At 40.3% G+C, this 22,229-nt stretch overlaps 2 protein-coding genes, 1 long non-coding RNA gene and 1 pseudogene across 7 annotated transcripts in view; 2 read left to right on the top strand and 2 right to left on the bottom strand.

The window, feature by feature from the left end:
• Positions 1-296: 296 nt before the first annotated feature.
• Positions 297-7,050, bottom strand: LOC148718351 (uncharacterized). The gene is made up of 3 exons (XR_015993818.1): positions 6,311-7,050; positions 1,383-2,447; positions 297-520 (listed from the first exon to the last, which is right to left on the bottom strand). It is a non-coding gene; the product is annotated as an uncharacterized LOC148718351 (long non-coding RNA).
• LOC148718352 (uncharacterized) lies at positions 2,655-3,547 on the top strand (annotated as a pseudogene).
• Positions 7,051-7,138: 88 nt separating the features above from the next.
• Positions 7,139-12,630, bottom strand: LOC111320864 (uncharacterized). Its single transcript, XM_022923590.2, has 3 exons — positions 11,252-12,630; positions 9,810-10,178; positions 7,139-7,758 (listed from the first exon to the last, which is right to left on the bottom strand). The coding sequence occupies exons 1-3, from the start codon at positions 11,438-11,440 to the stop codon at positions 7,420-7,422; spliced, it is 897 nt and encodes a 298-aa protein (XP_022779325.1). The 5' UTR covers positions 11,441-12,630; the 3' UTR covers positions 7,139-7,419.
• A 279-nt stretch (positions 12,631-12,909) lies between these two features.
• LOC111320842 (uncharacterized) overlaps positions 12,910-22,229 on the top strand; it is an 81,526-nt gene continuing 72,206 nt past the window's right edge. For 3 of the 5 annotated variants that reach the window (XR_015993814.1, XR_015993813.1, XR_015993812.1), the window contains exons 1-10: positions 12,910-13,098; positions 16,684-17,030; positions 17,371-17,611; positions 17,911-17,999; positions 18,590-18,628; positions 18,957-19,010; positions 20,013-20,147; positions 20,702-20,758; positions 21,300-21,344; positions 21,612-21,665. Coding sequence is in view for 2 of the 5 variants with exons in the window: in XM_022923548.2 (XP_022779283.2) it covers positions 13,032-13,098; positions 16,684-17,030; positions 17,371-17,611; positions 17,911-17,999; positions 18,590-18,628; positions 18,957-19,010; positions 20,013-20,147; positions 20,702-20,758; positions 21,300-21,344; positions 21,612-21,665 (1,128 nt within the window). In the remaining 3 variants the exon portion in view is untranslated. The remainder of the gene's footprint in view (positions 13,099-16,683; positions 17,031-17,370; positions 17,612-17,910; positions 18,000-18,589; positions 18,629-18,956; positions 19,011-20,012; positions 20,148-20,701; positions 20,759-21,299; positions 21,345-21,611; positions 21,666-22,229) is intronic. The other 2 variants (XM_022923548.2, XM_088740564.1) reach the window with 2 other exon arrangements.

Raw genomic sequence — 22,229 nt, 5'->3', positions numbered from 1 at the left:
CTAGAAATGAGTCAAGGTAAAAAAGGTAGAAAATGAGTGGAGATCAACAAGAAGAGCAGACAGTCGATCGTGTATATATAATGATCTTGCATCGTAGGCGGACTCAATATTGTTTTGTAGGACCAGCTGAATGATACATGCATTTTGATTGGTTGTTACTTATGACCTATTGGAGGAAAGACGCATAGATAACGTTCCCCTTAACACCCTACCATCAGTGTGCATATTCTCCATACTGTTGTCTATATATTTGCTAAGGTAATGACAAGGAGAATTTGTTGATTCAGGGGTGATTTTGTAAGGAAAACATACATGCCAGTCACTCTTAGGGGTCAAATAGTTAAGATAGTTCTTTCATACTTGCAAAGCAAAACAAGAGGAGAGAGATACAGGTCAAACTGAAGCAGTTGTTCGTTACCGCCACCATCACAATCACAGCGAACATGGCTCCATGAAAAATGTTGACAATCAGCATAATAACGAAATCCACTGATGACATGAACTGGCATGGATTGGACCACTGCAAAGAGACAACCAAAGAAAGGTTTAAGGTACGTAGATTCTGTTCTCGAGCTTAGTGGCTGAGATCTTGAGCTTATCCCAGTTTCTGTAATTCTGTATTGGATGGGACGCCATTTCGACGCAGCTACCCCCTCCCCCTTCCCCCCCGGCCCCCAAATCTCATCCAGCACATCTTGAGATTTCCCTGACAACTCGCCGGTACCAATTTATCCTCCTGGATGTAGAGAGGCACTGCGAGAGTTAAGTGTTTTGCCCAAGAACACTTCACATCTACCCAACCGGGTCTCGATCCCGGGCCACTCGGTCACTGTATTTCTTAGACAAGCCAAACAGAAAAAAATTGAAACGTGAAAGGTCCCGGCTAGGATAGCTGATAGAAAGTATTGTAATCGGAACACGTTGCTCGACGAGGGGACATGTAGTTAAATTTTCCACTAAGGATGGCGCAGTGGCGAGATCGCTTGCCTCCTACCGCTGTGACCCAGACCTGGCATCACATGTGGGTTGAGGTTGTTGTTGGTTCTTGTCCTTGTTCCGAGGGTCTTTCTCCAGGTCCTCTGGTTTTCCTCCCCCCGCAAAAAACAACATTCCAAATTCCAATTCGACCTAGAAACAGTGGACAAGAAGAGCCACCCACTGGAATATCCATTTCCAAATTTGCCATTATTTTTCCCATTTTTCCCATTAAAAAGGATGGGAGGGGTGCAGGTTTTTCAGCAGCGTCTTTTTGGTATTTATGAACTTCTAAGTCTTTTTTCTTTTAACAAGAACGCTTTGACAAACCTTCAGAGAGGCTTACTTATTTCTCAGGCTTGATCGTTCATATCTGAATTGATTGACCGAAAAGATTAATTTCCCACCTCCTTTACAGGTTTAAAGCCATTTTTCTTGATTTTCATTTTGTAATGACACAGCCACATTCATAGCGAACGGAAAATTGAAACCAGCGTAGAACACAGCTCCTATGGGCGAATCGCACAGAACCATCACATCGGCAAACTCGCACAAGTTCTTCTTTTTCTTTGGTATCGCGACAAATTCGGCAGATATCTTCATCCTTCATAAGTACATAAGTTAAAAAGGTGCATAAGTTAAAAAGGTGAACAACTAACTTAGTTATTTCAACATTTGAATCATTAGGCAAATACTAGACGGCACTTTCCACCACTGAGAATTATATTAATCTATGTAAGCAACGGGATGTTTCTTAATAGACGAATAAATTAATGAATGATGAATGAGTGAACGGATATGGGGCTGGGTGAGTGATTTTTTGAATGCATAAATGAATAGATGAGAGAATAAAGGTTTATCTCTCCCTTCTTCCCCCCCTCGCTTTGTCACTTGTCCCAGATCTTCCGCCCGTCCAATATGGCGACTGAATATATTCGCCGTGCTAAATACTCGCGCATACCAGCTATAGCCTGCGAGCAGGCTGGTGAGAGAATGAATGAAAGATTAGGGTACCGGAATGAGTGAATGAATGAGGTGAGTGAATGAGTGTCGGTCTGTGTAAATGAATGAATGAAGAAGCGAGTGAGCGAGCGCGCGAGCGAGCGAGTGAGTGGGTGAGTGAGTGAGTGAGCGAGCAAGTGAGTGAGTGAGGGAATGAGTGAGTGAGTGAGTGAGTGAGTGAGTGAGTGAGTGAATGTGCCGATGAAGGAAAAAATCAATAGGTGAATAAACTCGTGAATGCTTCCTTGTAATGTCAGGAAAACAACAACAACAACAAAAAACCAAACCAAATTCTCGAGTTCCTGCTCGGGCTGCATAGTCCATACTTCTGAGTTTTGTCTCGAAAATAGCTCCACAACAAAGGCTGGGTTTCCATGACAATTTATTACAGATCCGACTGCGTTCACAACTCTTTGACCGCTTATGGAATCTTGTTGGTGGTGTGGGTCAATTTCAGGAAACGGATAAATCTGTTTAGATAAAAAGAAACGATGTAACCTAGATAAATCGTTGTGAAATTATACTTATCGAAGCCAAGAAAGTATCACTTAACGCCATATTAACCATGTAAGTGAACAAACTCCAAGTAACTTCTACTTTCAACACACTACTGCGAAAACTTCAAAACTAGTTTCGTCTACGACCCCGTCAGTTGATGACAAACAAAAACTAAAACGTCCGAACAAGATGGAGAGGAGGAAGAGGGTGGGGAACGAGAGAGAGAAAAGGTTTGGCCGGGTGAGTTGGAGACTAAGGTCATAAATTTGCAATACTTACGCCCAACGGACCTACCGTTTAATAGACGAGTTTGCTTACCAGATGCCTTGAAAAACGAGAAGGAGATTGAAATGCAGCATCTCAAAGGGCGATTCTTGAGAACAACTAAAGAGTACATCGCTGATCAGAGAGTGGGTTCTTCTGGGAATAACTTGACAGCAGAAGAGCAGCGAGGGTTGAGGTCTTTACGAGCCAATAAGGACATTGTTGTCTATCAGACGGACAAGTCTGGGAGATTTGCTGTTGACACCTTGAATAACTATCGTGCTGCATGTAGGCCGCATGTGGAGAATGATCTAACTGCCACGGAAGAGTTGCATGAGAGAGCACAGACGGAGGCGAATGCGCATTCGGTTATGTGGGTGAGAATCCTCAATACTGGGGAAGGTGTTGGTGGGAAAGTAAGAATTAAGAGTAACATGCTAGTAAATGACTGCACCTTCCCCCCTTTGTATGCTCTTAGGAAAGATCACAAGAACGCAGATGACCCCTCTATTGGCCCACCGGTTCGACCGGTATGTGGGGCAGTATCAGCCTACAACAGGAAATTGTCGCATTTGATGAGTTTTATTTTGGCGGAGGTGTGGAGGGAAGAGAAGAGTGTTTGTCTGAGAACTGAGGAGATTTTGGCTAACTTCAAGGAGTTAAATGACAGCCAGGTCACGGAAGATATTGTTGTTGGCTCAGCTGATGTGAAGGCGCTGTACCCAAGTTTGGACATTAGCTTTACAGTAGAGAAAGTTTGTGAAGTCTTCCACGCAAGTGGTGTGGAAGTGGTCGGGTTAAATGTTGAGGAATTGGGATTATATCTTTCGTTGAACAGATGTGAGGAGTAGTTGAGAAATCTGGGTTTAGTGAGGTTTTGCCCACGACGCAAGACTAACAGAGGCCGACCTCCCACCATCACAGGTTGCGCTGTAGATGAGAACAGAACTAAGAGATTTCAACCTTGGCTACCACCGGTTGAGCAGCCGGACAAGGTTACTACCAGAAATATGTTCACGAAGGCGATGAAGGTTGTCCTATTATTTATCATGAAGAACCACCTCTACACATTCGACAATCAGATCAAGCCGCAGACAGAGGGAGGTCCGATAGGGCTTGAGCTTACTGGGGTCTTGGCCCAGTTGATTATGGTCTGGTGGGACAGACAAATGGTAAAGAAGCTGGAAGAAAGTTGGGTGGGGTTACGGGTGTACAAGAAATACGTGGATGACATAAATGTGGTTATGAACGCTTCCGCGGCTGGTATCAGATTTGAGGAGGGAAGTTTTACCCAAGATGAGAACTTTGCACAAATAGAGCAAAACCTCAAGCCAGATAATCGATGCATGGAGTTGTTTCAGTCGATTGGAAACAGCATGCACCCTTCTATGAGATTAGAGGTCGACTACCCGTCACGACATGTGGATGGAAAACTACCCATACTCGATTTAAAAGTCTGGATAGAGAGGAGAAGGCGTGTAGGTGATGATGGGCAAGACCGTGATATACAGGTCGTGTTACATGAGTTCTACTACAAAGATGTTGCCTCCAGATCCGTGATAAATGCAAGATCGGCCTTACCGTGGAGTTGCAAGAGAACCATACTTACGCAGGAAGTGTTAAGGATTCTCCTCAACTGTAGCAGGGAGGTACCCTGGGAGATACCCTGGGAGGTACCCTGGGGGGTTGTTGTTGCTCACGTCAACCACATGATGTTAAGTCTTCAATATTCTGGTTACGATCAGAAGTTTCGAAAAGAAGTAGTACGGTCAGCGTTGGCTGCCTACAACCGACTAGTGGAACCGGATGCGAATGGTGAGAAGCCGTTGTACAGGCCGAGGGAGTGGAAGTCGTAGGAACGGGCGTGAGAGAGAAAGAAGAGACGTGACTGGTTTAGGAAAGGTTTAGAAACTGGTTTAGAAACTGGTTTAGAAAAGTTGGTTATGAAACAGTGATTTTCGTACCAGCAACGCCTGGTTCCCAGATTAAACACAGGTACATGAGAGAGATCAAAGCCACAGAGTTTAAGATCAAAGTTGTTGAGCAATCTGGAACAACCCTTAAAGCCATGCTAAAAAAATCAGACCCTTTCAAACAGAGGCGATGCACCAATGCTGACTGCCTTCTCTGCCGGACTGACAGAAAGGGATCATGCCGAAGTACGGGTATTACATATGAGTTGGTTTGCCGTGCTTGTAAATCGAAATATGTCCAGAAGTGCGTATACTCGTGGTAAAGAACACTTTCATGCTTTAGAACGGCGAGAAGAGAGCTCTGTTCTGTGGAGACATTGTTGTGAAAGGCATGGTGGAAATGAAGTGGGCTTTGTAATGGATGTAACGGGGGTTTTTCGCGACGATGCAATGTTGAGGCAGATAACGGAATCTGTACTGATAAATAAGGTTGAAGAGGGCAAGCTAATCAATTCCAAAAGCGAGTGGAATTATGTCAACGTCCCTAGAGCAGTTATGGCAATGTGACAGTTCTAGAGACCTGGTTCTGAGCGGCTACTTTTCGTGTGTTACTACACGACTTGCAGGTTTTTTTCAAAAATTTTTCAAATTTTTAGTTTTTGTTTGTCATCAACCGACGAGGTCGTAGACGAAACTAGTTTTGAAGTTTTCGCAGTAGTGTGTTGAAACTAGAAGTTAGTTGGAATTTGTTCACTTACATGGTTAATATAACCTAAATAAAGTAACTAAGAAAATCAATTGACGCATTTAACAACCATAAGGAAAATGAACTAACACTTTGAGTTTTGTAAAAGAATCAGATTTGTTTATTTCGGCTCTAAGGAAAATAGAACTAAAAAGGATCTACGTGGGGAAATGTTTTGGGTCTTTTGATAAAAATGCAAAACAACGCTTGAGGTAACGGAAGGGTAGAAAAAACACCTGTTAGATTATGACCGAGAAAAACATGGAGAAGAAAGAATATGGAGCAAGAGGGAGAAGAATGGAGAGGATATGCTCAAGTGGCAAACGAAAAGTCTGGAAGTGATCAGGTTACCTTCTTTTACATACACCAATAAACCAATCAAGATCAAGGAATTCGCTATGATCACTTTATGTATCAAGTTATTCCCGAATAGCCTGATCAGTTCAGTCAGTGATAAATAAAGTTCATATCATTTAGCAGCTATATTTACCGCAATTTACTGTTAATTCGAAATTAATTTCGTTACATAGCTAGCATCCTTCAGGTCGAATGCTGCCTTAAATTCACCCTAAAATTTAGTAGCCCACATTTTTTTTTCTCGGTTACCATGGCTTAAAGACTGAACGATATGGCAAACTTGTTTCTATAGTACGATTTATTTTTAGAGAAAGGAAAGCGTCGAGAGAGTGGTCAGATTATTGAAAATCATGCTTTAATTATGGTGCAATATTTTTTTTGTCCCTTTTACGAGGCACTCGAAGCGACTGATATACTGATTACATGTGGTTTCACAAAGAGAAAACAAACTCTTTCTATAATATAGCATTACAAAAACTGAATTTTTTAAATAATGTATCTCTTTTTACCTCAATCAGTAAATAGATTTAGAATGGACAACACGGCAAAATCGTACCTGTGTCATGGTCTGTCCTTGTAAATGAAATCGAAAGCGGTCTTGATGGTAAAAAACAGGACTTCAAATGTGAAGATAGAATTGTAAGTAATTTTTTTCCGTTATGGATCAATTGTAGCTAACAGTCACTTGTGGCCTAAAAGACCGTTATTTGAGGCAACAAAATAAACTCACAGAAAAACACTTTCAAGGCAATCTAGTTTCCTTTTTCTACGGTAAACCCTTTGAGACACAATGATTTATTTTCAACCAATCACGCGGAGGAATTACCGAATGACGTCTGCTGAAGACAAAAGCTTTTTGTCACTTAATGAAGGCGAAGTTCTAAAGCTTAGACTATTTTGATCGGCCATTTTTTTTCGCGTGTCATTGAAGGTTACTCAAAACACAATCGCATTGCAATAAAAACCGATTGGCTGTCAGTTCTGTGAACATAACGTTTCCATGTTGAGTTTTTAAATTTTATTGGTCCTTTTCAAATTTTCTTTTTTGCGGCAATGGATTACTTCGCAACCTGAATTTTAACGGTAGTAACGATGTCGTCTTCGCAAACAAGGGGCGGATGTTACGAGAAATAAAAGAAACGCTGAAAAAAATGTTGTTTTGATAGAGTAGATGAAAGCACACACAGGTGAATTTTGGGGCCTTCAATTAGACCTTTTCTCTAAAACGGATGTTTTCGTTCAACGTCTCCGTTGATCAGTTGTGTGAATTTCGGCTGGAAAATGACCGGAATATAATGACAGATGTCTCGAGAGCTCTTTTTTAGTGCAAATCGCATGAATAACTGTACGTTAAATATTTTAAACCCTGCAACGTAAACCCAGCTTACGACGAAGATTAACTATAGTTTTATTACAAACTTTTTTTCTTTACAAGCAGCTCCTATGTTGAATACTTCAACTTTGCGCTTTTGTACTGGTGTTTTATAGCAACTCCACGTTGAATACTTGAGGGTGCTGAACCGTATTTCAGCATTTTGTTCTCACACTGGTGTCTTGTAGGAATGCGAGGAAATGCTGGTTGTTCACAGGAAGCCCAAGCTCGATATGTGAGTACATCTATAGCCAACTGTTTTGACACAACACATTTTGACAGTTTCAAAACACCTAGACAAATTCCTCTCTTGCTTTGCAAGATTCGTTACTGATCTTCTTTTCTATAACATTATTGTGAACCTGTACATCGTCTTTGTGAGTTATTATGAGCCACTGACGGTTCACATCGATCCATGCTTTCCAGTAGTAGCGAATATGTTCTATGCAGCCGCAGCAGTAGGTGAAGTAGCACACTGCCAGACCGCACGCGAAGTACAGAACAACGCAGATGGGAGAGAGGCAACGTTTAGAAGCGATCCATAGAACCATGACTATAAAGACTACCAGCACCAGACAGTAGAACAGGAAAAGGTAGGCCACGATGTCGCAAGAGCGCCATGGGAGTCTCCACTTAAGGATGCAAAAACAAACACAATGTTAATTGAAAATCACAGATAAAGAGACAGCAGACGGGCAGTCAGGCAGACTGTTCAATACTGTAGAGAGAGTCAGACAGTCTTAGTGTGTAAAGAGGCCTTTAAAGTGCTTGTTTCACTCCACCCCTTTTCATCGGTCCTAATTCATATCACTAGTGGATAAAAATAGATAAAAAAATATCCTTTCAACTGAAGATTCCGCTAGAGACAAAAACAAACAAACGAACAAATAGTTACGTCTCTAAGCGTAAGCAAAAAACAACAAGCGGAAAACAACAAAGAAACTTTCACAAACAGATTGTTTAATAGCCACGACAAAAAAAGGAGGTGAAGACAGTATGCAATACCTGTAATTTGGATATATCAACAAAGTTGAAATGGTAAATTGGCCACCGTAACAATTACAAAAGGTGACGTTTCGAGCGTTAGCCCTTCGTCGGAGCGAATAGAGGAATTGTGGGTTGTGTGTGTTTTTGAAGGCAGAAAATGGAGCTACTACGTTATTGGTGGTAACATGACAACGAGAAAATCACGAATAAATTAGTGGAATGAAAAGCTTTCGATTGATCCCTGTGGGATTTAGACTGCCGGTTTGAAAGATGAGCTTTTGTTCAAGAGTTTTACGGCTTTCCGAGCTACCTAAGTGTAAGGAAAGACCGGAGATTGCCATATGTTGCTTAGAATGGTTAGGCAAATTAAAGTGTCCAGCGACTGGTTTCGATGTGTCCTTGTCATTCCGTTTTCCACGTCGCGAAGGTGTTCTCTGAATCAGTCACCTAGTCTCCTGCCTGTTTCGCCGATGTATAGGCTTTTTGCAACAAGTGCAAGTTATGCAATAGATTACATTGGTTGAGGTGCACGTTGATCTTAATGGATGGTTTGGGTCCCGATATTATATCAGTGTTGTGAATGAAAGGACACGTTTTGCATCGTGCACGAGTGCATTTAAAAGTACCTGGTTGGTCATCAGTCTGAAAAGAACTTCTGACCAAAAAATTGCCTATGAGCGGAGGCTCATTTCATTCAAACGCGACAAAAACATAGGCAATTTTTTGGTCAGAAGTTCTTTTAAGACTGATAACCAACCAGGCACTTTTAAATGCACTCGTGCACGATGCAAAACGTGTCCTTTCATTCACAACACTGATAAAATATCGGGACCCCAACAATCCATTAAGACCACCGATCACTTCACGTGCACTTCCGCCAATGTAATCTATTGCATAACTTGCACTTATTGCAAAAAGATATACATCGGCGAAACAGGCAGAAGACTAGGTGATTTGGATGTATCAACAAAGTTGAAATGGTAAATTGGCCACCGTAATGATTACAAAAGCTGACGTTTCGAGCGTTAGCCCTTCGCTCCGACGAAGGGCTAACGCTCGAAACGTCAGCTTTTGTAATCATTACGGTGGCCAATTTACCATTTCAACTTTGTTGATATATCCAAATTATTTCGTTACTCCCACCGACGCAGCCCCAAACAGTTTCTTTCGAAACTATCAGCCTTTATTCAGAAGACTAGGTGACCGATTCAGAGAACACCTTCGCGACGTGGAAAAGAATGACGAGGACACATCGAAACCAGTCGCTAGACACTTTAAATTACCTAACCATTCTAAGCAACATATGGCAATCTGCAGTCTTTCCTTACACTTAGGTAGCACGGAAAGCCGTAAAACTCTTGAACAAAAGCTCATCTTTCAAACTGGCAGTCTAAATCCCACAGGGATCAACGAACGCTTTTCATTCCACTAATTTATTCGTGATTTTCTCGTTGCCATGTTCCCACCAATAACGTACGTAGCTCCATTTTCTGCCTTTAAAAACACGCACAACCCACAATTCCTCTATTCGCTCCGACGAAGGGCTAACGCTCGAAACGTCAGCTTTTGTAATCGTTACGATGGCCAATTTACCATTTCAACTTTGTTGATATATCCAAATTATTTCGTTACCCCTCACCGACGCAGCCCCTAACAGTTTCTTTAGAAACTATCAGCCTTTATTCATTTGCAATACCTGTAAGATTGGTTTGAATCCCATCTTTTTTACGGAAATTTCGTAGAGGCACAGCTCGCATGTTTTATCCTTTTTCAGTTCAAACCAGGACAGCAGGCAACTTTGATGTGCAAACTTAGCGCTTCCAGAGCATCTGCATGGGGCAATTAATTCTTCATCCTCTCCGCCGCAATGACAGATGCGACAAAACTCAGCTTCATAACTAAACAATGAAATGTCTTTGACAGGATCACATATTTCTATTGGCAGATGATGGATGAAAAGTGTCCGTCTTGTTGTTTCCTCCAAAGAATTTATCCATCCTAGTAAACAGGATCTTCTGTTCCCCTGGCAGCTGTTTCTGTCCCAGCTTGGGAAAGACGAGGAAGCCTGACAAACGGTAAAAAGAGGAGAAAAAAGACGAAACGTTTTCAGCAACACCTTTAACCCTACCGTTGCTTTCGCGAAAGGCCTTAGGGAAGAGAAGGTTGCGCAGAGAAAATCACTTCGACAGTTTCATCTGAAGCGTATCCAACACATTCTTTTTCAGTTTATAGGAAAGTTTAATTTTGGGGCTGAGGCTGAACCGCGGTCTTTTTTCTCTTCTACGATTTGAGCCTGTTATGTGGTATAGTATTTCAATAAATCAATTCGGACGTGTCCTGTATTTAAACTCCTGAAACACAAGAAAATAAGCGAAATAAAGACGTTTTTAACTGACTCTCAGCCTGGGTATGTTCTTAGTATGTTTGTAAACTCTGGTCAATCTCAGCCTGAACATTCTTAAGAAAAAAAGAGTGTCTATGTGTGTAGGCCTACTCAGTCTAAGGTCGTGGAACTTGCGTCCGACCCGATGAGCTTCGAGTCACAATTCGGATTCTTATAAGAAGAATAGATTGTATCCGGCAAATGATCGATAAAATTTCGGAACGATTCGTTTAGCCTCGTGAGAATTCCAACCACAAAAACACATCTTGTTGAAAAATCACAGCCTCTCAATTCTTTTTATTTTTAGAGTGTTGTATGCTTAGTGGCAGTTGAAAATTGTACGCTAAATAGATCATTACATAGTCAATATTTTGTTGTTGTTAATCAACAGCCTTTAGCCGTCCTGTTAGATAACGGTGTTAATTAACCTAAAAAAAATACCAAATGTCGAATTTTGACTTGAATAACCTTGTAGTTTGGTGAAACAATTGTTCAAAAACTCTTCCTTGTCAGTTTTGTAATAAACCTCAGAATGGTAATAATTCCTTTGCAATTAAGGCATTTTTGCTTAGCGAGGCCATTAGACTTCAACTCTACCACACTGGAAAACGGCATTTTATAATCTTACGTTCCATCTACGATAAGCTCACTTTAGACAACAGAAATCTAAAAATGATGAGTTATTAATTACACTCAATGTATAAAAACTGGCAGGTGATTTCAAACCAAAATATAAATTTGAAAAAAAATCTTACTGTTTCGTAGCTTTCGGTAGAAACCATCGATACAGTTCGGCTTTCTGTCGATGTTCTTGTTCGAAAACTTTCCACCGAGTCAAAACGTTCTAATTGTACCTCTTCGTCAGAAACTGGTTCTTCGGTCGATGATTTACAGTCCATTTCTGTGGGTAATGAACGACGTGACTCCGATTTAAGGGATTCCATTCGGTAAATATTGCTTCACTAGAGCTTCAAACATTAACTTATGCAAGAGAAAATCCACAAATGAAGTTAGACCAAAATTCTTACGAGCAGCGAACTTGTTTCTCCGGTGTTTCGATATAACTTGAACTCAGAAAGAATGCGATCGCTCCACTCAAATATGGTGGAATTATCAGACTTAAAAAAAAATTATCACCGCGCAGGCCTCGTGAAATAAATTATTCATCTTCCAAATTGATGCTGAATGTGGCGATGGTTAAATTTTTACAGCTTTTCTCAGAATTTACATGATTTACTCCGAAAACAAGTTGTACGCCCTTCGTTTTCAAACTGGGCCGATCGAAGCCAAGAAGGGATAAAAAAAAGCCCGAAATGTTTGTAGCGTTTTCTTTTAGGTCAGAAATACGGTCTATATTCTGCGTTTGTCTCTTAATTAATATTCTTCCTATCTCGGCAGAAATCTTTGAATTATCCAATTGGGAGAAAATGCATCTCTTAGACATGAACCAATATACCCAGAAAACATTACAGTTTTATGATTTAAGTATGTTAGTTATGTTTTCGTGTATTTCTATCTTTTAACGTGCTAATGTCTTACGAATTTATTTTCATTTCTAAATTTGCTCGGCAGACCTAAATATCAGATAATTCTGTAATTTTGAACCGCGAATTTTACTTACAGGGTCAGCTCGCGCGCTCAAGAACTTGCTCAACTTGTTTACTTAAGTTGTTTGTCTTTCAAGGGAGAATGTTGTGCGATGTATGAAATCATGTTTAGCGTAGTTTCTCCACGAACACCAATTAATATACTTTCTGATTTGATACCTTGAAGATTGTCGATATATCTCTCTCGTGATTTACCCTTAAATCACAAAAAAGAAAAAAACTAAACCGAAATAGAAATATTTAAGTACAAATCAAATAGAAAAAAATGAAAAAGAATTCAACGAGAAAATGAATTTATCTTCTGCTCAGCATGACGTCATAAAAGGGACAGCGGTGACCCGATATCTTGGTCACGTCATGGTGTTCAGAATGTTGTCTTTGCTCGTGATGCACTTTACAAATTGGTGGGAAAAGTTCATTCGAAGAGAGCTTAAACCTCATATGGCCGAATTATTGAAATTTAGAGAAATCATCAGAGGGTTATCAAAGAAAAAGTGTTTTTAAAAAGTACATAATGTAGTGTGTCAGCTCCTCGTTGTGACTATAGAAATTCAAACATAAGAGGGCCATTGACACCAACCTTTGGAGGATTTGACGTTTCTTGGATCCATTCCCTATAAATTAAGGTTCACTTTCTTATCAACCTGTCTTTGGTAAGAAAGAATGAAGAGGTCAGTTTAAAAGCCAAAAGATCCACTGTGTAAATATTACGAATAACTGTTGCGCTGATAATGAATGAATAAAGAATTTGTCTGTTGTGAGCAGACGGTTTCGAGTTACATGAAGTCCCTTCCACAAAGACCTATTGATGTTATCTGACGCCTCCGTGCGTGCTTCAGATCCTCGAAAAATGGCTGGCCTTTCGAGTGATCTGTAAGGTCTGACTTTATCATAGTTTCCCTTCTACGCGCAGTAAACACTCAACACCATGCAGACGAATTTAATTTGGAGTGTGGTTATTTCTTTTATATTGCAAGGGACGACGATCCTAGCGCGTAAGTATATCAAGGTTATAACACATTGCCTGATTTCGTTTATTATCATGTACAGTGATCGTTGCGTGATCATAAAACTATTATGAACGTGTTGTTCCTGTTTTGCGTCGAACGAATTGATGCGTTCATCGCGATTATTGGAAGAAAATCCGTTGGCTTATTGAACGCGTTGCGATGAAATCGTTTTAGTACATCTAACACCTATTATTACACGAAATAGTTTCTTTGGTTTAATGTCATGAAATCACTATGAAAAATTGTTCGTTCTAAGACCGCTTCCTGCAGCTTAATTCACAGTTTTCAAATACACCCTTCCCTTGTCTTACAAACGCATACATAGTTTCACTTTCAGTTTGCATCGATCTAGTGAATCTTAAATGCTATTTCCCTTGAACACTATTGCTTTATTTTCACAAAGCGTCTTTCATCTTGACTCGGAGAGAGTTGAGAACGAAGCAGGGTAAGTGTGAGATTTTATAAAACACAGAAAGTATCGCGGTTGTTCGTTTACGCTTTAGTGCAGAGTTCGTGTTCTCGGCTTAAACCAAGCACTTCACCATAAATTTGTTCAGTCTGACAACGAAAGTCTGCGAAATGGTCATGCAATTTTTAACAACGGTGACTTTCGTTAGGACGTCACGTAATCGTTACGTGACATCCCACAGAATTGCATTGCGACCTGACTTAACTTACTGCTTTATGTTCATAACAAACGCAGCTCGCAATAGACAAATAATTCAATTCGATAACATACTAGTTCAGAAAATTTCAAACAAAAAGCGTGAATTGCAATCATCGGAAATCGAATGCAGGGGGAAATTTTTGATAGATACTAACGGCCCTCCTCAAGTTCGAGATTTTGATGATAATAAATCAGATTTAGCGCCGGGAAGAATTTGGTGGTAGATCAAAACAACAACTTCTACCTGTTAAGTTTCAGTATTCTCATTATCTGTTTGCTGGATGAGTTTTTAATATTGCGAGAAGTACATACATACATACGTTTATTGCAACTCCCAAGCTGGGTTTTTCAGTTACAAAGCCTACATTAAATTATTGTAATATTATAGTACATTTATTTAGTAACATTATATATATATATAGTCGTTAATGGAACTCTCAGGCCAACAAAGGTGCACCGCGCCAGGAGGATCAATAAATATTCGCAGTCCAAACCTCACAGCCAACATGAACGTAGAAAGTTTAAAAGATTGCGAGGATGGACAACTTCTGACGTTAAAAATATAAAAAATTTTAATAAAAAATGTTTCGGTCAGAGACCTTCTTCAGTTATTTACTTTAAATAACTGAAGAAGGTCTCTGACCGAAACGTTTTTTATTAAAATTTTTTATGTTTTTTACGTCAGAAGTTGTCCATCCTCGCAATTTTTTAAACTTTCTATATATATATATATATATATATATAAAGTGTGACTTGATTTTCGTAGAACAGTGCTCAATACATAGAAGTAGAGCGAAGTATATATTGTGGGAGGAAAAAGACAAGTAAACTACAAGTTCATCATCATAAGTAAATCTAAAGCTAATACAATACAATATAAATACAAAAGGCCAATACACGTTAAAAACACTAGTGAACTAATACAAAAGTTACACAAGAATTGAAGATAGAAACGATTCATCTTTGCGCAACATTTCCACTAAGGAGCGCATTCAGTAGGCAGAGCTTAAAGGCGTTTACATTCTCAGCTGCTTTTAAGTCCTTTGGGAGGTTATTCCACAATTTGCATCCACGATACATGAATGCACGTTGCCCAGAGGACAGGCGGCATCGTGGGATGTGGAGCAGATTACATGATCTTGTTACCCTACTGTGAATACGAGATCGTGGGACAAACGTGTTAGCCAGATATTCAGGAGCTAAATTATTTACACATTTAAATACCATTACAGCATCGTTGAAATAAAGTCTCTCCTTAACAGTATGCCTTGGGAGATGTGGTCAAATTTCTTAAGACCTAATACAAAACGGGCAGCGAAGTTTTGCACTAGCTGAAGCTTCTTTATATTTCTCTGACATGTGTTGGCCCATACAGTTCAACAATAATACATTGTACTAAAAACAAAAGCATTCATCAAAAGTAAGAGAGTTTTCCTGTCCAAAAGGTGTTTGATCCTGCTGATCTGTACTAGTTTGAAAATACAGTTAGAAGTAGTTTTAGCAATATGATCGTTGTATGTTAAGGACTGGTCGATGTAGACTCCAAGGTCCAAGAGTGAAATTGACGTTGGAGGAAAATTTCCGCAGTAGTTGAGGAATACCAACTAGTAAGATTGTAGTTTTAGCTGGGTTTATTAGAAGGGAATTCTGACAGCACCATCGGCAGATTTCACTCGAGTCCGCAGTCGTTCAGATAGCCAAATACGCGAGCGATGTCAGTTGAGCGAAAGGATAGGTACAATTTATAGTCATCGACGTAGCACACAGACTTTCAGTGAGTTGGAACGGACAAGAGATCATTTACATAGATGGTAAATAACACGGGTCCCAAGATAGAACCCTGAGGAACTCCGTATTTAAGAGGGAGCGGGTCTGAGATAGCATCCCCAATGCGCACTCTCTGGCTACGACCAGACAGGTAATTATGAAACCACTCCAAGCTTGAAGAGGCAACACCTATACTCTGTAACTTCTGAAGGAGAATATCATGTCTGATACTGTCGAATGCCTTAGACATGTCTAGTAGCACGACAGCGGACACTTCACTCTTATCAATAGCCATGGAAAATCATCTGTTACGTGTAAGAGAGAAGTTTCCGTCGAGTGACATTTTCACTTGTCGGTGCTAAAGGATTAACAATAACATATGTGAGATACAATGCACGATCCTCGCAGTAGATAGCGCTATTCATGCAATAGCGAAAATCGGACCTGAAAAAATCAGGCCTGTACGGGACTCGAACCGCTGACCTCTGCGATACTAGTGCAACGCTCTACCAATTGAGCTAACAAGCCAACTTGGAGCAGGCGCTATCTACTGCGAGGATCGTGCATCATACGTATCTAATACCGCAGTTCAAAATATTTGAACTTCATATATTTATTGTATCTCATTTATCACTTTCATGGGTTTATTACGAATCAACTTAACGGTCTGCTCCCAGTTGGCTTGTTAGCTCAATTGGTACAGCGCTGCACTAGTATCGCAGAGGTAAATGGTTCGAGTCCCGTACAGGCCTGATTTTTGTCAGGTCTGATTTTCGCTATTGCATAAATAGCGCTATCTACTGCGAGGATCGTGCATCATACGTAATAACATATGTAGCTTAGATAGCAGGCTTTTTTTCTGGCAAGTGAGTGCTCAGCATTCAGTTCAAGTTTTGAAATCATCACAGTGGATCGTTATGATCGTTAAAAGCGTGGAGTGCTTACGCATGAAAAGGTATACTTCTCTCGCGAATTCTCCCGCCGAACTGACTTCTTCGCCCCAAGCTTTCCTCGGCCTTACCAATCTAGTACGGCGGCTTCGCTGCTCGGCCGAAGCATTTTGCAAAGCTCTGCAGACATGAATGCACCTGCTATGCAAACCATATCAACTTCTATTTTTCATCAAATCTCCACAGAGGACCCGAACTGTGAAATAGACTTGGCTTTCGTGGTAGATGCTTCAGGAAGTGTTCGTGACGATTGGGACGCTCTGCTCAAATTTGTTGTCAATGTGTCAAAGAATATCAACGTCAGTCCTGAAGGCTCCCATATCGCTTTGGTCAAATTTGGAGACCAAGGTGAAAAAGTTCTCGATTTTGAAGAGTTTGATCCGGCAACTTTCAAAGAAGATAACGTCTTACAAAAGATTACATCAATCGGAAAGCCGCCCTCAGGCGCTTCTAGGTACATCAACAGAGGACTACGTGAAGTTAACGAACAAGTCTTTCAGGAAAAATTTGGAATGAGGCCAGATGTTCAAAAGGTAGGTTGCTGTGTACTTTTCCATTAAGACCAGATTGCCTATCACGACATTGGTCAGGAACTGTGAAGGAATAACACAAAACAACCCCTCAAGTTAGAACGTCCGTATTTGTATTTGTTATTTCAATGCTTTGGAAGCTTTTTATGTGACTGATGGGTGCCTCATCATAAACATGTTGAATATTTACATAAAAATACCCGTAGGTTTTTGTCTCTTACTTTATAGCTGTGGGGAACGCAATGGTCGAGTGGTTTGTACGCTGGGCTCCGGGCCGAAAGGCCTAGGTTCACTTTTAAAGTCCTAACAAGGAAATAAAACTGTGTGTATTTTGCTTCTTTAGGTGGTATTTCTCATCACAAATGGAAAACAAACCGCAATAACTTCGCCAGATGAGGCTGGTCCCATTGACGCGTCAACAGAGTTAAAAGACAGGGGTTTCTACGTCAATGTATTGAGTATCGGCCAAGTAGATGTTATAGAGCCGTGGAACTACGCCACAGACGCCGAAGAAGTACTTCAAGTGGACGATTTCCCTCAGCTCGATTCCAAAGTGAAGGAAGTCAGTGAAACTCTTTGCCCTTGTAAGTTTTGATAAAATTTTGAGTGTGCTTCAAAACTATGATAGGCGTTCTTAGTATTTTTTCTTTATCTGGGGACTTAAAATCCAGCTGATGTCACACAACGATCTTATTATGGGGGAGGCCTTGCGTGATATACATCGGCTTTTAAGGTGATCCCTCGCGGAGAGGAATTGAATAAGTCGAGTAAACCCAGTCAGGTCAAGTTATGCCAGACACAATCGATTTAAGAGTTTTGTCTTTATCATGAATACTTAACCGCACAAAAAGTGTCAACTCGACGACAAAGAGTTTCTTTTCAGCGGCTCAGCCCCTAACGACTCCGCTGCCGATAAAGACTTCTCTGATGACTCCGGACCCTCAACCACAACAGATTCTCCCGCCACAACGAGTAAGTGTTCTCGAGTCGCAGGGAAATTCAGGTGATGTTTGAATTTCGCTGTAGGCGGAGTCATCAAAATTTAATTGTATGTGCTCGCAACGAACAACTGAAAAATTTTTCAACACGAGAAGAGAAATTACGCGTCTCAAAGCGGCATGTGATATTCTAATTATTATATAAACACCAAAGTGAAACTAAACCATTTCACTTTCGCCAAGAAAGGCACGATTTATTATGTAATCATAGTAGCGGTGCAATTTTCTCGTGTGAATATATCACGTTTACGTGGTATTTTATTGGTGTCTATGCTAGAAAAGTCTTAATTGTAATGTGAATAATGAAAAATTGATACAAAATTAGTACCCGTAACAAACGTGCAGTACAGGGGTTTCAATAAATCTCGAAAAGAGTCCATGGAATTTGAAATTTAGTAAAATTTACGTGTTCCCTCGAGTAGACTTGGTAGGGTAGGTAGCTTCCCGGGTGTGGAGTTCTGTCAGTATTTCAATAATTTTACCCTGAATTTATCGAAACTTGCTTTTCTCGAACTTTTCTTGATACTTTTCTCATCAACTTTTTAAATGATGTTTGTTTTTCAGATTGGCCCGTCAGGTGATCCTGGAGAGAAAGGAGACCAGGCATGCTTCTTTGTCATCTAAAAATCTTATGATAACTTATATGACCTGTTTTCTTCTGTTATCTGTTACTGTTTCCCCTTGAAAAATATGTGTAACTTATTTCTTTTCTTAAGATTAAGCGGTCATTTTTTTATCACTTAGAATTTTCATTACATTCGACCAGTCCGAAGGGGTCGAGAAGGTGATAGATACTCCTAGTCCAACCAGCTATCGTAAAACACCCAAGTTAATGCAAAACTGCATTGATTTCGGCCTGCAATTGAAATTTCTGTCTGTTTTTAACTCCCATCTGTATGTTCTAAACAATGCTTTGTATTTGTTTTACCAGGGAGATCAGGGGCCGCCCGGTCCCCCCGGACCTCAAGGCTTTCGGGGTCCTCAGGTGAGTAACAATCGACTCGAATCATCATTTAACTGGCCCTTGCCTAAAAGCTGGTTATTACGAGCTGTAGACTGCTGAGCTTGGATTATTTGTAGGAACAATGCAGTTGAATCTGTATAGGACGGCATCGTATTAAGTAAGCGGTCACCCTGTTTAAAGTGGTCAGTTGTCAGAGTCCCGAACTTATTTCACCTTAATTACAATTACTGTAATTTTCACCTCTGTTTTATTAAGAGTTTTATTAATTTTTATTAAGAGTTTTATTAATTTTTATTAAGAGTTTTATTAAGAGTTCGTCTCCGCCGTCTGCGGCACTATTGTCCTACACCTGTATTGAAAGATCGCTTAAAGCGGAACCACAAAGATAAGACTAAGAATAATATTTCAGGCAAAATGAAATCTGTTTCTCTTTCGAAATAAATGTTATTGGTATATTTGAGCAAATTTTTTGTATATTAAGTGGTCAATTACTGCATAAAATGGCGTTTTTCATCGTTTTTTTATATCACCCCTATTCTGTGGAACCTGTGGTTATTGGTCAAACTGCTTTAAGCGGTCACCCAGCCATTCCCGTGGGTGACCCCTTGATACAGGCTTGACTGTATTTTATGGATAGAGGATTTTTCCGCACTTTGTAACAGGGTCTTGCGGCTGCTACATTAGTATTGGTTCCTACGCTGATACGAAAACAATACGATACACGCGTAGTCTCCCAATCTAATTTGATGGCACAAGATTACATGCTTTTCTAAGAAAAGAGAACTGTGATTGAATGAATGGTCCTAGCATATGAGCTACAATAAAAGCAATTACAGGAAAGAGGCTTGAAAAAAATTCTGCCCTCGACGAGAATTTATTCTTCTCTGAGATGTTTTTAATTCACCCGTAGAGGAGATAGCGTAGTGGTTTACTTTAGCATTATCAACTGTTAAACAGAAAACTGACCACAAATGAACTAATTTAATTTCTTGTTAAAATTTATGACTGTGCATATTTCTTTAGGGAACAGCAGGACCTCCAGGACCCAAGGGACCTCCTGGATCTCAAGGCCCTCCCGGTCCCCCTGGCCCCCCGGGGCCAATTATTAACAATATCACAAACGGTGGACCTGTAGAGCAACTACCACCAATATTTATAGTTAAGTAACTAATTGAATGCCTTCTGTCATGTCTGTAGTTGTGTGACTTCCGTCTTTGTGGCCTTTGTTTGTCCTCGAAAAGAGAAATTCCATATCCACACACAACCATGTATGATTTTGTTTCATATATAAACACCATAGGCCTTTGATGACAAGGAAATTCGGTTTTGGATTGAGAAAAGGGAACGCTTTGCCATTCATTTATCAACCAAACAGAGTGGCGTGATAGGCGAGTGACATGTCAGCAGCTGATTGGTGATATCAAAGACACGTAAACGATTATCGTTATTTTATAGTGCTAAAAATTCTTGTGAAACGCCACATTGTGCATAATAAAAACAATATAATTTTCGCTCAAAAGCGATGGCAAGTACGCTTTAATTATTTTGATGCCCGCCATAATGGTAGAAGTCCATGGACATTTCATTCCTGGTAATATATTTTCACAGTTGGGTGAGATCATTCCGCTAAAGAACTGATTCTGCTCGACTCTGGTATCTGATCCTTTATTTAAATAGCATTAAGTGGGATGTCTTTTTTTGTTATTTTGTAGGGCAGCAAGGGACCCAGTGTAGGGTATAGGGAAGTGAAAGGAGAGCCTGGTGAACCGGTAATGTCTTGCGTTACAACTAGTCGCATATGTGCGCTTACTCGCAAACGCAAACGCTGTGTGCATATTTTGTATGCGTTTTGAACCCACTGTATTCAGTAAACGTGCTGATTTTGCATCACAAAAACTTCTCTTCTTCCGCCATCACACCATGCCATGTGCACATCAGTCAAAACGTCGCGCATGCTTCAGAGTCACAGCGTCGCGCATGCGTGTAAAAGGGCTTGACTGCGATTTGCAACTAAACGGAAAAAAAAAAAGAAAAAGCCGAAATTTCAACTCTGGCCTTTCCTTTGGAAAGCCCGAGTAAAAAGTCGCGGTTATTTTTAGTTTCTTGCTATTCAGTGTAATTGGAGCCGAATTGCATAAAAGGACTGAGCAGCCAATCAAAATAAAGGAAAATTACAGGAAGTCATTGAGAAGCTACACTCGACGATGCTTGTAAAAATGACCGAAGAACATTTTAACGTGGTCTACTTGGTTTTTTAAATATTTGTTTGTTTGATTCAGTTAACAATCAGTTGATCTCATGAATTGTTAGGGTGCCACTGGCACAATTGGTGTCCCTGGAAGGAGAGGGATTGATGTAAGTAAAAGTTTGTCAACTTCTTTATCTGATTTTTGTGTTCATGTTTGTGCGTATATTCAAAATATGAACATAGTTGTAGTCTCCTTAGTAGCCGCAATTTGACTTTGATGCCTTGTCTAGTTGTTTTAAGAAAAACCGCCAAAATTAAAAACGCTGGTGAGGGAGACTAGTATGTGCCTGGTACGATGAGTAAGAAATTTTTTATAGTCGTACTAGGTCGTTTAGATTTTTTGTTCAGAGTTATCATCTGAGGATCTGTTTCAGGGGGAACGTGGAAAACCGGGGCCACCGGGCTTAGATGGGAGCCCAGGCGCACCGGTAGGTACATCTGTTATTCGCCTGAATAACATTAAGTAAACCAGTCAGTCAGTCATTCAGTCGGTCGGTCAGTCATTCAGTCAGTCAGTGTGTCGGTCAGTTTGTCAGTCAGTTTGTCAGTCAGTCAGTCAGTCAATCAGTTAGTCAGTCAGTTTATCAGTCAGTCAGTCATTCGGTCGGTTAGTCAATCAGTCAGTCAATTAGTTGGTCAGTCAGCCAGTTATTTAGTCGGTTTGTCAGTCAGTCAGTGAGTTAGTCATTCAGTTTGTCAGTTTGTCAGTCAGTCAGTCAGTCAGTCAGTCATTTAGTCAGTTAGTTAGTCAGTCAGTTAGTCAGTCATTTAGTCAGTCAGTTAGTCTGTCAGTCAGTCAGTTAGTCAGTCAGTTAGTCTGTCAGTCAGTCAGTTAGTCAGTCAGTTAGTCTGTCAGTCAGTCAGTTTGTCAGTTTGTCAGTCAGTCAGTCAGTCAGTCAGTCATTTAGTCAGTTAGTTAGTCAGTCAGTCAGTTAGTCTGTCAGTCAGTCAGTTAGTCAGTCAGTTAGTCTGTCAGTCAGTCAGTTTGTCAG

Source organism: Stylophora pistillata, chromosome 12 (genome assembly GCF_964205215.1).
Source record: "Stylophora pistillata chromosome 12, jaStyPist1.2, whole genome shotgun sequence".
Lineage (NCBI taxonomy): Eukaryota > Metazoa > Cnidaria > Anthozoa > Scleractinia > Pocilloporidae > Stylophora > Stylophora pistillata.
This window is presented reverse-complemented; position numbering and strand designations above follow the sequence as displayed.

Bases quoted from the DNA above. Each gene is read 5' to 3' on its own strand.
- LOC111320864 (XM_022923590.2), bottom strand. From the start codon at position 11,440: ATGGAATCCCTTAAATCGGAGTCACGTCGTTCATTACCCACAGAAATG. The intron at 10,179-11,251 runs GTAAGATTTTTT...ACCGTTTGTCAG, and splicing joins CTACCGAAAGCTACGAAACA to GCTTCCTCGTCTTTCCCAAG. The intron at 7,759-9,809 runs GTATTGCAAATG...TGCATCCTTAAG, and splicing joins GATTCAAACCAATCTTACAG to TGGAGACTCCCATGGCGCTC.